Genomic DNA, 13,474 nt, shown 5'->3' on the forward strand with positions numbered 1-13,474 from the left:
GACACTGGAGCGGGCTCTGGAGACACTGGAGCGGGCTCTGGAGATACTGGAGCGGGCTCTGGAGATACTGGAGCGGGCTCTGGAGATACTGGAGCGGGCTCTGGAGATACTGGAGCCGCTTTCTTCCTCCTCCTCCGCTTACTGGGCCCAGTAGCGGAATATGGGTCCAGCCTGGGGCAGGCAGGGAGTTCGCTGGAGCGGTATGCGGAGGGAGCCGGAGGTTGACTAACTGGCCCGGCCAACCGTGTTTCTGGATGGACCGGACGACAACACTGATCCTGAACCTCTTTCACTAAGAATTTGGAGCCATTCAACCACAAAATTAAATTGATAGTTTCGCTTAAGGAGAAACAAAAAACAGGTTCATCAAAACGGATAGTGTCGTCATCCAATCCATCCAAAAACAGGGAGATCAACTGAGCGTCGGGCCAGTTAGACAAGTAAGCAAGCTCAACGAACTCCTCCACATACCTCTCCAGCGAACGTCCTACCTGCAGGAGCCCGATAATGCGTTCGCTGGCTGTTAGGGTGAGAGGCGATGGAGGAGCTGGATCCAGGGAGCTGGGGAAAGTCTCCATTTTTTTTTTTCGTGGAAAATCCGGTCGGTTTGGGTCCGTTCTTCTGTTACGGGTGGCTGGTAGAGAGATGAGGCAGATACGGATTTCCACGATAATAGAGACTTTACTTCAAACAATGGCAATGAACAACAGGCAGACACCTTAACAAAACAGAGAACGGACCAGGAGTGCAGGGAGTGAGTGCATTATATAGGGAGTGCTGACAATAGAGTCCAGGTGCAGGTGATGAGTGACGATGAGGAGCTGACGAGGGAAGTGAGTGCAGGTGAGGAGAACAGGAGGATTCTGGGAAAAGGAGTCCAGGGAAACAAGGGATCTGTAACATGTGCAAGTGAAAATCGCTACGTGGCATAAATTATAAAGAGCCAGTATCTTAGCGAAAGTGAATTTCTTCCTTTTTTCTTCCATTCAAAAAGTTGCATCTTCTATGACGTAATCGTATACATGTTTGATTAACGTTATTATAGAGCCTAATATTCCTGCTGCTGTCACTTTAAGAGCTGCACGGATACAATATACTTAACAGAAGTGATGTCTCGCACTCATTGAAGTATAAGCGCGAGACATCACTTCCGTTGTCAGAGCGCGATCAAACCTTACTAAGTGAATGCTGAACGCAGTTGGATATAGTGATGTTTTAGAGGTAAAAATGATATAAATATTTTTCGGTTTCTCGCACAAACCGATCATTTCGTGTTTTAGGACATCAATGTGTCATCACGAGCCGCAGGGTTTAATTTGGATTTGTCTAAGCAAGTTTTATTTACTCTTATAAAAGAAGTTCCCATTGGCCCACATTATGCGACTCACAGATGGCAACGGTTGGAGTTAAAAATCATCATTTGTGTTCTACTGAAGAAACAGAGTCTCCTACATCTTGGATGCCCTGGGGGTAAGCAGATAAACATCAAATTTTCATTTTTGGGTGAACTATCCCTTTAACAAGATAATGATCTGGACACAGGTGAAAGAAATGACTAATTAAACAGAATGAGGAAAACTAGGTCAAACTAAAGGAAGATAACAGTGAATATGTAACAATACTGTTATGAGTTTTCTTTGTCAACTGTTTACATTGACTTAAGACATAACCAACTGTGTTTATGAGGATATTTTTGTGTGTATTTGTCTGTTCAAGTGCAAAAAGACAGAGTTCAGTATCGCATACTCAGTTCAGTATCGCACACTATTCAAAATGTATGAGAGGCGACTTTCTGTGTGCATGTCGCTTTGGATGTGTGCTCAGCACAAAAAACAACGTGAGAGTCTTCTTGCGCTTGAATGGTTTAAAGTCATGTTAAAATGCACAAAAAGGAATCAATAAGAGGAATCGAATTTTTAATTTTATAAAAAGTATCCAATTCCTGACCATAAGTATCCGATTCCAGAACTGGAATTGATTTTCGATCCAAACCCTAGCCTTGCCTCTTTATTTAATGTATGCCGTGTGCAGGAATTATTTAAATGAGGAATATTGTAGTGTGTTCATTCCCGGAAGAAAACTCAAGATTACAATGGAGGTGTTTCAGGGAGTTCAAAAACAGTGACACTGATATAGAGAATAACTCCTACTGGAGGGACTTTGTCACTTTGCAGACCTTTTTCATGCTCAAACAGCAACATTACACACTAAAGATAGATGAATATTTAAAAAAGCAAAAGTTAATACCTTAAATTTATCAAAAACACTCAATACTTTTAAAAATGCATGGTTATTGATAGACAAATAAGTAATAAATTATTAATTTAATATGTATATTCTAGTATTTTTTTAATACTGTCTCCATAAAATTATTGGTGGTCATTTGTCCTATATGCATCACTGTTTATTGTTTGCATTCATTCATTCCACCATGGTGAATTTTTGGAAGATAAAGGCATTACTTTTGTTCGTTGTAAGTTTAAGTCAACCACTGTGTTAACAAATGTCACTCTAAAATGTGGAAAAACTGCATGGAAATACTAGGCTAGAAATGCAGAGACAGCAAGAATGAGCTTGAAAGTTTATTACGTCTGCCACTAAAGGGTGAATTCCGGCAGTTGTGTCCGATTGTTGTGTGCAGTAGAAAGACAGCTTTGGTTTCTGTCTGAATGCATAACTTTATAACTTTATGCATAACTGTACTCAAATGTTTAGTCATCATCTGAGACGTTTGCATGACTCACTTGCGGCACATCCTCTGTGAGAATCCCGCAGCCTCGCTCCTGTAGTACCCGGGAGCGCATGTCCGAACGCACCGCCACTCCTGCTGTAAGAAGTCAGGCGCACACTGAATGCACTCCTCCAGTCCCGGCCCTGCAAACACAACCACACTATCAGCTCAACGCTGGTGGTCTGGAATCGGTTTTCCGTTATTTATATGTGCGTTTCATTGGGGTCTTCGCTTGAGGCGTGTTTTGACGGCTGGTGACAGAGGCTGACGTTAACAATGCAGTGTTATCATTAATCAGTGGCCGTATACAATGTATCAGGTTCAGCTGAAGACCACAAAAGTGATTTTCTTGCCTGCTTCCAGCTGATCAGCTCATCTCTAAGGTTAAAGCAAGATTACGAAAGACTCTCTTCTATAGGTCAACCATGTGATCTCTTTCAAAGGTGCTTGCACATAATCATCAAAAGCATAAACATAGCAAAAACATATGCTATCATTTTAAAAGTTTGGGGTCAGTAAGATTTGAAAGAAATTAATTTTAATTCACGAAGGATGCATTAAACTTATCAAAAAATTCTGGGAAAAAATGGTTTCTACAAAAATATGAAGCAGCACAACTGTTTTCAACAATTATAATAATCATTTTATAAAAATGTTTCTTGAGCAGCAAATCAGCATGTTATTATGACTTCTGAAGGATCATGTGACACTGAAGACTGGAGTAATGATGCTGAAAATTCAGCTTTAAATCACAGGAATAAATACATTGTAAAATATATTACCGGTCAAAAGTTTGGAAACATTACTAGTTTTAATGTTTTTGAACAAAGTCTCTTATGCTCATTAAGGCTGCATTTATTTCATAATAAATACAGAAAAAACAATAATATTGTGAAATATTATTACAATTTAAAATTATGGTTTTCTATTTTAATATACTTTAACATATAATTTATTTCTGTGATCAAAGCTGAATTTTCAGCATCATTACTCCAGTCTTCAGTGTCACATGATCCTTCAGAAATCATTCTAATATGATGATTTGATACTCTATACTTATTATCAATGTTGAAAACAGTTGTGTTGCTTAATATATATTTTTTTTTTGGAACCTGTGATACGTTTTTCAGGATTCATTGATGAATAAAAGGTTAAAAAGAACAGCATTTATTCAAAATATAAATCTGTTCTAACAATATAAATCTTTACTATCACTTTTTATCAATTTAACACAACTGTGCTGAATAAAAGTATTAATTTCTTTCAAAAAAAAGAAAGAAAAAAAAAAATCCTGACCCCAAACTTTTGAAAAGTAGTGTATATTGTTATAAAAGATTTCTATTTTAAAAACATGCTGATATTTTTAAACATTTTATTCATCAAAGAATCCTGAAAAAGTATCACAGGTTATAAAATAATATTAAGCATCACAACTGTTTCCAACATTGATAATAAATCAGCATATTACAATGATTTCTGAAGGATCATGTGACATTGAAGACTGGAGTAATGATGCTGAAAATTCAGCTATGATCACAGGAATAAATTATAGTTTAAAGTATATTAAAATAGAAAACCATAATTTTAAATTGCAATAATATTTCACAATATTATTGTGAAATATTATTTTTGTATTTATTATGAAATAAATGCAGCCTTGATGAGCAGAAGAGACTTCGTTCAAAAACATTAAAAATATTAATGTTGCCAAACTTTTGACTGGTAGTGTATATTCAAATAGAAAACAGTGATTTTAAATTGTAATAATATTTCACAATATTACTGTTTTTATTTTTGATCAAATAAATGCAGTCTTGATGAGCAGAAGAGACTTCTTTCAAAAACATTAAAAAAATCTTAATCTGAAATGTTCTGAAGCAAAAAAAACAAAAAAACAATCAGCATTGAATGAAATAAACAAGACTCCTTCTTAGTCTACTAATTTAGATGGAGTATGTTGCAGTGGATTGTCATCTCCACGAATGATGCATGTCATGCTGCTTTTAGATAATAATATTTCCTACTTTCCCCCTATTTCACAGACAAGGCTTAAGCCTAGTCCAAGACTAAAATGCATGTTTGAGCTGTTTTAACTGACAGCAGCTTAAAATATATCTCTAAATATGTCAGCGCCGTTGTTTTGTCTCAAGATGTACACCAGCCGGAAGTGATCTCTCACACTCATTGAAGTATAAGCACGAGAGATCACTTCTGGCATCAGAGTGCATTCACACCTTTATTAGAGGTAAAAAATGATATAAATACTGTTCGATTTCTCACACAAACTGATCGTTTCGTGTCTTAGGACATCAATGTGTCTTCACGAGCCGCAGGGTTTATTTTGGATTTGTCTGTCATGTTTTTTTTTACTCTTATAGATGGAGTTCCCATTGACATGCATTATACGACTGACAGACCACAACGGTTGGAGTTAAAAATCATCATTTTTGTTCTACTGAAGAAACAAAGACACCTACATCTTGGATGCACTGGGGGTAAGCAGATAAACATCAAATTTTCATTTTTGGGTGAACTATCCCTTTAATGGCTTAAAATGCCCTATAGCTCACTATAGGGTTTGGAATGGAGTCCATGACACACACTCGGGCTAATCTGTCAATTTACTTCCCTCCGCCACGCTGTGTCTATAACATTAGCTCTCCACATTTCAGCGAACTTGGAAAGCAAACAACTCACGGCTTATCAGTCGTCTCTGGTGAGTTGGTATAATGAACTAAGTTAATTAAGTTCTAAGGCTCAGCAGCAATAGTGAAAGAGGACTGGCAGGGGCTCTTTCACTCCTGCTGTCCTGAAAACAAGACAAACTCTTTACTCTTGCGTCTCTCACTGCGAATTGATTCTGCTCCTGTGGTAAACAAGTTAGGGAAGACATCTGATCTCATTCCTCTACTTTTGCATTGAGTTCATTTCATATTCAGAGAGCAATATTTGAGTCAGCTTTGCATCTGCAATGTCCTCTGAGTGAACTGCGCTGATTCTGAATGAGACACATGATGATACAGTATACTGATGCCTCAAGGTTTGTGGCAGTTTACCTGTCTGTAAGTGTTGATTTTTTAGAATTTTCGAAGACATTAGTTTGTTTGTTCAGGTGTATTTTTGTTCAGGGTAGGACGGTGGACCTTGAAGACCAGAGTTGATAAATGCTGACGTAAAAAAAATGGGCCACGATCAATTCATCTGTATTGACATTTATGATGCTACTAGGAATTTTTGTTTATCGTTTGTTGTATAAAATTGCATTTGTTCTGAATATAATGGCTGACAAATTACTTGTGGCTGTGATATTTACAGTAAGTACAGCAAATAAAATAGAAAAGAAAAGAAAAGAAAAGAAAAGAAAAGAAAAGAAAAGAAAAGAAAAGAAAAGAAAAGAATTGACCTGTGCATGTGGAGCAGGAGATGTGGCAAGGGCTGCACTTCATTTCTTCCAAGTTAAAATAAGTTCCATTGGCACACTGTGGAACGCAGGTCATTCCTGCCAGACTTTAATCAGGAAAATATAAGAAGAAGAGAGAAAAATTAAACTCATATCACAATTCACTGCAATGTTTCCACAGTTTTATCATGGAAAGCAAAAATCATAAGTCTTTCATCATGGAAAGCATAAACAACAGTTATATCAAAATGATCAGAACATTAACATGTGACGGCAACATTTACATATCAAAACTTTTTATGCAAATGAAGACTATTCATACCAAGAGCAAAACAAAATGTATGATTGTAATTTTATACAATTACATAATAATTATTAGGGGCCAAGCACCGAAGGTGCAGAGGCACCTACTGTATCTGATGGAGTTCTTTTTTTTTTTTTTTAATTATTCTTCTTCTTCTTCCGCTCTGGAAGTCTATGGAAGCCCATAGAACCGTATGGTAAAAAGTTGTGAAATTTGGCACTCAGTTAGAGGACAGTCTAAGCTATGTCCATAGCAAATTTGGAGTCTCTAACTCAATCCCTCTAGCGCCACCAGCTGTCCAAAGTTGCACTTATGTTTATGTTAACAACTTTTGAACCGTAAGGGTAAGTAACAAAATTCCTTTTTCAAAATTCCCTGATTCCTTGGGTCAAGACGAATCGATTGCACCCTATGACGTAATTTTACGTCATGAAAATGTATCCATTGTTTTGAATTTTCTGAAAAACCTACTTTTTCGAACTCCTCCTAGGCCGTTACTCAGATTTTCAAGAAAATTGAACCAGGTCATCGTCAGACCATGCCGACAAAAATTTATGGAATTCAAGTCGATTCCTCAAACCGTTTTCGAAAAACATGTGAATGAATTGTACGCATTGCTTGCAAAAATAGACTTAAGGCAACGCTTTATCGTATTCAGACCAAACTTGGTACATGTCATCACAAGCATGACCTGAGGCAACATGCAGTGTTTCGGCGAAGCGCCACCTACTGGTTCCTTGGGTCATGCTGAGAACATAGATATCAAATTTGCCATAGTCGGCTGAACTTCCTGTCCGCCATATTGTTTTTCTTTAAAAACCTACTTTTTCGAACTCCTCCTAGACAGTTGCTCCAATTTTCACCAAAATGTAACCATATCATCTTCAGACCATGCCAACAAACAGTTATGGATTTCAAGTCGATACGTCAAACCGTTTTCGTATACCGGAGCAACGAATTTGAGGCATGATGCAAAAACAACTTTTGAAGCTGTATCTCTGCAATGCTTTGACATATTGACACCAAACTTTGCAAGTGTCATTGTCACCTCACTCTGACCACACCACAACAATTTGGACACAGTGCCACCTATTGGGCGAAAGTGATGAACCAGTAAATCCTCATTTTTATCATTTTTCAGCTCTTTTGCCTAAAATGATCTTAATAGGTCTTTAATGGCTCACTGTTGCAGTTGGTCTGATGCTCCCAGCCGTGTTGGCTGGCTTCTTGTGCCGTTTTTGTGCTTGGCCCCGTAATTACTGCTTGCAGCTATATTTATTATTATTACTATTGTTATAACAGTCATGTGAAAAAGAAAGTACACCCTCTTTGAATTCTATGGTTTCACTTATCGGGACATAATCAAAAAATCATCTGGTCTTTAGCAGGTCTTAAAATTAGGTAATTACAACCTCACATATTACACATATTACAGCCATGTGTGAAAAACTAAGTACACTCTATAATTCAGTTGCTTGTAGAATCAACTTTAGTAATAAGCTGAAGTAATCGTTTTCTGTATGACTTTATCAGTCTCTCACATCATTGTGAGTGAATCTTGGCCCACTGTTCTTTACAACGTTGCTCCAGTTCATTGAGGTTTGTGGGCATTTGTTTATGCACAGCTCTCTTAAGGTCCTGCCACAGCATTTCAACTGGGTTGAGGTCTGGACTTTGACTGGGCCATTGAAACACTTGATTATTTTCTTTTTCAGCCATTCTGGTGTAGATTTGCTGGTGTTCTTGTGATCATTGTCCTGTTGCATTACCAAAATTGGCCAAGCTTTAGCTGTCGGACAGATCGCCTCACATTTGACTCTAGAATAGTTTGGTGTACAGAGGAGTTCATGGTCGACTCAATGACTGTTGCTACAAAACAATGCCAAAAATCATCACCGCTCCACAAGCATGATGGACAGTTGGTATGAGGTGTTTATTCTGATATCCTGTCTTTAGTTTTCCCCAAACGTGGCGCTCTGCATTATAGACAAACATCTCCACTTTGGTCTTGTCTGTCCAAAGAACTTTATTCCAGAAGTCTTATGGTTTGTTCAGATGCAATTTTGCAAACCTAAGCCATGTTGCCATGTTCTTTTTAGAGAGAAGAGGCTTTCTCCTTCCAAACATGTCATACTTATTCAGTCTTTTTCAAATCATACTACCATGAACTTCAACATTTAACATGCTAACTGAGGCCTGTAGAGTCTGAGATGTAGCTCTTGGGTGTTTTGCAGTTTCTCTGAGCATTGCACAGACAGTCTTTGGGGTGAATTTGCTGGGACGTCCACTCCTGGGAAGATTGGCAACTGTCTTAAATGTTTTCCACTTGTAAATAGTCTTCCTTACTGTAGTATGATGGACTTCAAATTGTTTGAAAATTACCTTGTAACCCTTCCTAGATTAATGGCAGCAACAACTGCTTCTCTAAGATAATTGCTGAAGTCGTTCCTCCTTGGCACTGTGTTAACACACACCTGAAGGCTCCAGACCAGCAAACTGACAAAACTTCTGCTTTTATAGAGGTGATCACACTTGCTGACATTTGATTATCAGCACCTGACTTTGTTTTCTGTTAAATAAACCATGACACAGTGTAATATGTCATGTGTTGTTGTTCATAAGAGTTTGTAAGACCTGCTAAAGACCCGATGATGTTTTATTATGTCTCGATATGTAAAACCATAGAATTCATAAGGGGTGTACTTTCTTTTTCACATGACTGTATATTACAGAAATAAATAATTAAGTATTTTAATATTTAGAATAGTATATTTATGTATATAATAAATTATTTCCAAGTTGACATTGTAACCAACTTGCACAAAAATACTGCTTACCTTAACCGTAATAATTATTATTATTATTACAACATCAGTGGAATTTCCATTTTATATATATATATATATATATATATATATATATATATATATATATTAAGAACAGTATTTTTACTTACAACATGTGCATTATTTTACTAACCCTTAAAGAATATTACATTATTTCCAAGTTCACACTGAAACAAACAAAAATAGTCAATTCAATTGTCAACTGCTGTATCTCCCGATAAAAAGTAATTGTGACAAACGTGTAGATGTGGCCCCTTTAAATTTTAAAGTGCTCTAAATGTGGCACAGACTTAAACTAGTGTTGAAGTAAATTATATTTTCAAACAAATCAGAGTAACCAGTGAGTCTGAATTCAAGACAAGACTTAATGTGTGTCAGAGAAAACAACTCTACAATCTTCTTCACAGTGGGTTGATTTTGACTTGGCTCAAAGAACTGTTTTGCAAGGGAACTGTGGGTCAGTGGTTGAAAATGACAGGGGAAGAGAACCGTTTCAATAATCATTCGAGCAAGTGTGACGCAGAGAATGTGAATCTAAAAGACTCCAGGCATTTGGTCTCTATCCGCACTTCAAAACACAGCACATCACGATATATAACCCTGACAGATTAAATGCTGCAGAGAGGTCATGGCGTAACGCATGCAGCGTTTTACCCTTCACAAGACCAGACTGCCTTTCAAGAACTAAAGCCCAGTCTGTCTCAGTATGGCTCGCCTAAACCACAGCAAAGACAGCATACATAAAGATGACCAAATGCACCCTAGATGTCCTAAACTGACGTAAAACACCAAAGCCTCACTTCTTACGCTATTTCATCTGCACCAGTATGCCATGAGAATTCATAACTCAATATATTTTGCAATGAGTGCAAAGAGGGGTCACACCTCTGCGAGTGAAAGTTTATAGGTTACAAGAGACTTTCAAATGTAAATTACATGTAGTTAATTAATAGTACTCAGTACTTATTTGAGTAATTACAATGTAACTAATGTAAAATAAAGTGTAACCCAAATATTTGCTTTTATTTACATTGCAATTAAGCAACAATCCAGCACCAAATGCAGCAGTAATCAAATGTTCTTGGGACGCATTTTAAAAGACCACAATCTGAGAGCAGCAGTTCAGTACTGGACTGTACATTTCTTTCTAATCAGGTTGTTTTGTGCAAATGTTGATTAAGATTTTTTTTTTAGTGAACATTGTAAACAAGAATAGCTCTGATTTTTTTTTTCTATTACCTGAAGCCATCCTTACAGGCAGTGCATCTGTCTGCATCTCTCAAGCATCTCAAACAGTTCTCATGACACTTCAGGCAACGTCTCTGGCCTGGAAAAGAAAAGTGACAGAAAGATCACATAGACAATCAAAGACAGACATACTAGCGTACTACTCATAATATGGAATAGGGGTGGGTGATATGACTAAATTCTTATTTCACAATAACAATATATATCACGATAAAGTTATTTTTGTTATTTTATTTCATTTCTGTTATTAAAAATAAGAAAAAAAGAAGCAAATTACAAACAAATACAATATAACAAAAATATGAATTAAACAAATTAAGATTTTCAGGTACAATAGGTTTATTTAACATGTAGTTAGAGTACTGGAATTTAAAAATCAAATGTAAAAATTATATATTGCATAGTCTTTACTGTATGAATTAAAGGATTAGTTGACTTCAGAATTAAAATTTCCTGATAATTTACTCACCCCCATGTCATCCAAGATGTTCATGTCTTTCTTTCTTCAGTCGAAAAGAAATTAAGGTTTTTGATGAAAACATTCCAGAATTTTTCTCCATATAGTGGACTTCACTGAGGTTTAACGGTTGAAGGTCCAAATGTCAGTTTCAGTGCAGCTTCAAAGGGCTTTAAACGATACCAGACGAGGAATAAGAGTCTTATCTAGCGAAACGGTCAGTCATTTTCTAAACAGAATAAAAGTTTTTTACCACAAATGCTCGTCTTGCACTGCTCTGCGCCACGCATTAAGTAATCACGTTGGAAAGGTCACGTGTGACATAGGCAGAAGTACCGTGGTAGGGTGAAAAACTCCATCTCATTTTCTCCTACAACTTTAAAATCCCCAACATCAGTTTTACCTTTTTTCGTTTGGCTTAGTCTTTGCACATTCACTTTGTAAACACTGGATCGGTACTTCCGCCTACATCACGCGTGACCTTTCCAATGTGTTTACATAATGCGTGGTGCATTGCAGAGCAGTGCAAGACGAGCATTTGTGGTTAAAAAGAATATAAATTATTATTATTATTGAATTTTTTTTAGAAAATGACGATAGTTTCTCTACATAAGACCCTTATTCCTCGTCTGTTATCGTGTAGAGCCCTTTGAAGCTACTGAAACTGTAATTTGGAACTTCAACCCGTTGAACCCCACTGAAGTCCACTATATGGAGAAAAACTTTAATTTCTTTTCGACTGAAGAAAGCAAGACAAACATCTTAGATGACATGGGGGTGAGTAAATTATCAGGAAATTTTAATTCTGAAGTAAACTAATCCTTTAAATATAAATTTATTCTTATTGAAGCTAAAAAATGTATTCATTCAAGAGCAGTAAGTTATTTTCTCTTTTGTTTGATTCACATTAATGACACAGAGAAGCAGGTTTATTAGGTTGCTGTCACTTTAAGACCAAATGCACAGATTCATTATACTGATACACATCCAGTTTACACCCAACTGTTTCCTTTCACTTGAGACATAACTGGCTGTGTTAAGCCGGTTCATGTCCTTGTCACTTTTATCCCATCTTGAAGTACGATCAAGTGTCAAGTCAAATTTATTAGTGCACACAATACCCATAGTTTCCAAGCAGCTTTACATAAAGTCATAATGTTATGTCTATAATGCCTTCTTGGTGCTTTAACAAGTTTTTGAGCTGCAACGAGCACTGGCCATGATTTCAGAAACAACACATTCCAGTGGATAGATCGCCTCTTATTTAACACAGACCTACAAATTTCTTATCAAATTGAGATGTTTCTTTCTTTTAGGTACAGTTATTCGCAGAGTTTAAATTAATTTTTGAGACGTTTCAGAAAGATTCTCGCAGAGCTGAAAAGCGCACCCTGTTTTTTATTTATTCTATTTTACAAAAGTAGCCTACAAGGTGTTGTTGTTATTGTGAGCGTAAATATAAAATGAAATTTTAAAAACGTAGACCATTTGTAGTCTTGCACTAATCTGTAGGCTATCGCCAAAAATGACGGAAGGCCTGTTAAGTTGTTTCAGCTGTCATGAGGAGAAAATCCATCAGAACACGCCGGCGCATTCGCCGACCAGAGGGATAAAAATGTAGCCAATTTAGTTTCATATTTATATTTAAATATTGGGCTATAGCCTAATTTTTTTTTTTATTTTTATTTATTTTTTTATAAATGTCACCTATGTTGATTATGAAAAGTGAATAGCATGACGGATGCGCAATGTTGGGAGATATGCAGCGGGTCAGACATGAATTTGACCAGTTCATTAAGTTTTGTTTTATAGTAAGTCTTTCTTTAAAGTGAATTTCGTTTTGTAGAAATTGTATCTTAATGTTAATCAGTGTTTCATCCACCAATTGCCTATATTTAATAAATAGGAATAAAACCAAGAACGACGGTTGTGGAATGGATTGAAGTGCGTAACGAATCCATGTTTCCTCTGCCTTTGAATAAGGCTGAAGCAATAGACGTCTTTCTGTTTTTATTTTATAATAATTTCTTTATTACTTTATTACATGTCTTTATTACTTAATTAATTGATAGGATATTTTTGGTCTAAATTCTAAGTTAGACAATTGCTGAAGTTAGCTAAATTGCTGTTTCGGCCGCAAATTTTCAGTAATTTCGATCGGTGCATCAAATGATGTATAATTCATGTAGTTACAGTAAAAGAATAAAGAAATAACTAGACTTATTGGCTAGGCTACATTTGGAAAAGAACTTCAGACATTCCTGTAGCTGACCATTAGCAGAGCTGGCGATGGGGTAAATATGTTTGTTAATATATAATAATATAAATAACAAATATAGCTGCGAGCAGCGATGGCGGGCCCAAGCCCGGTGGCACCGCCACCCCGGTGGCTTCAGGGCAACTGTGCACAGCGGGCAATAGGCACTTAAAACGGTTAAACATCAAAGGACTATGTCAAATTCACTCCACATTTACTGCACTACAAGGT

The 13,474-nt window shown here is 36.6% G+C and overlaps 1 protein-coding gene across 2 annotated transcripts in view; it reads right to left on the reverse strand.

The window, feature by feature from the left end:
• Positions 1-13,474, reverse strand: part of pcsk6 (proprotein convertase subtilisin/kexin type 6) — a 164,463-nt gene that overhangs the window by 18,312 nt on the left and 132,677 nt on the right. For both annotated transcript variants that reach the window (XM_067401398.1, XM_067401397.1), the window contains 3 exons: positions 10,521-10,608; positions 6,135-6,238; positions 2,745-2,874 (listed from right to left, as the gene is read on the reverse strand). In XM_067401398.1, coding sequence (XP_067257499.1) covers positions 2,745-2,874; positions 6,135-6,238; positions 10,521-10,608 — 322 coding nt within the window. The remainder of the gene's footprint in view (positions 1-2,744; positions 2,875-6,134; positions 6,239-10,520; positions 10,609-13,474) is intronic.

Source organism: Chanodichthys erythropterus, chromosome 11 (genome assembly GCF_024489055.1).
Source record: "Chanodichthys erythropterus isolate Z2021 chromosome 11, ASM2448905v1, whole genome shotgun sequence".
Classification (NCBI taxonomy): domain Eukaryota; kingdom Metazoa; phylum Chordata; class Actinopteri; order Cypriniformes; family Xenocyprididae; genus Chanodichthys; species Chanodichthys erythropterus.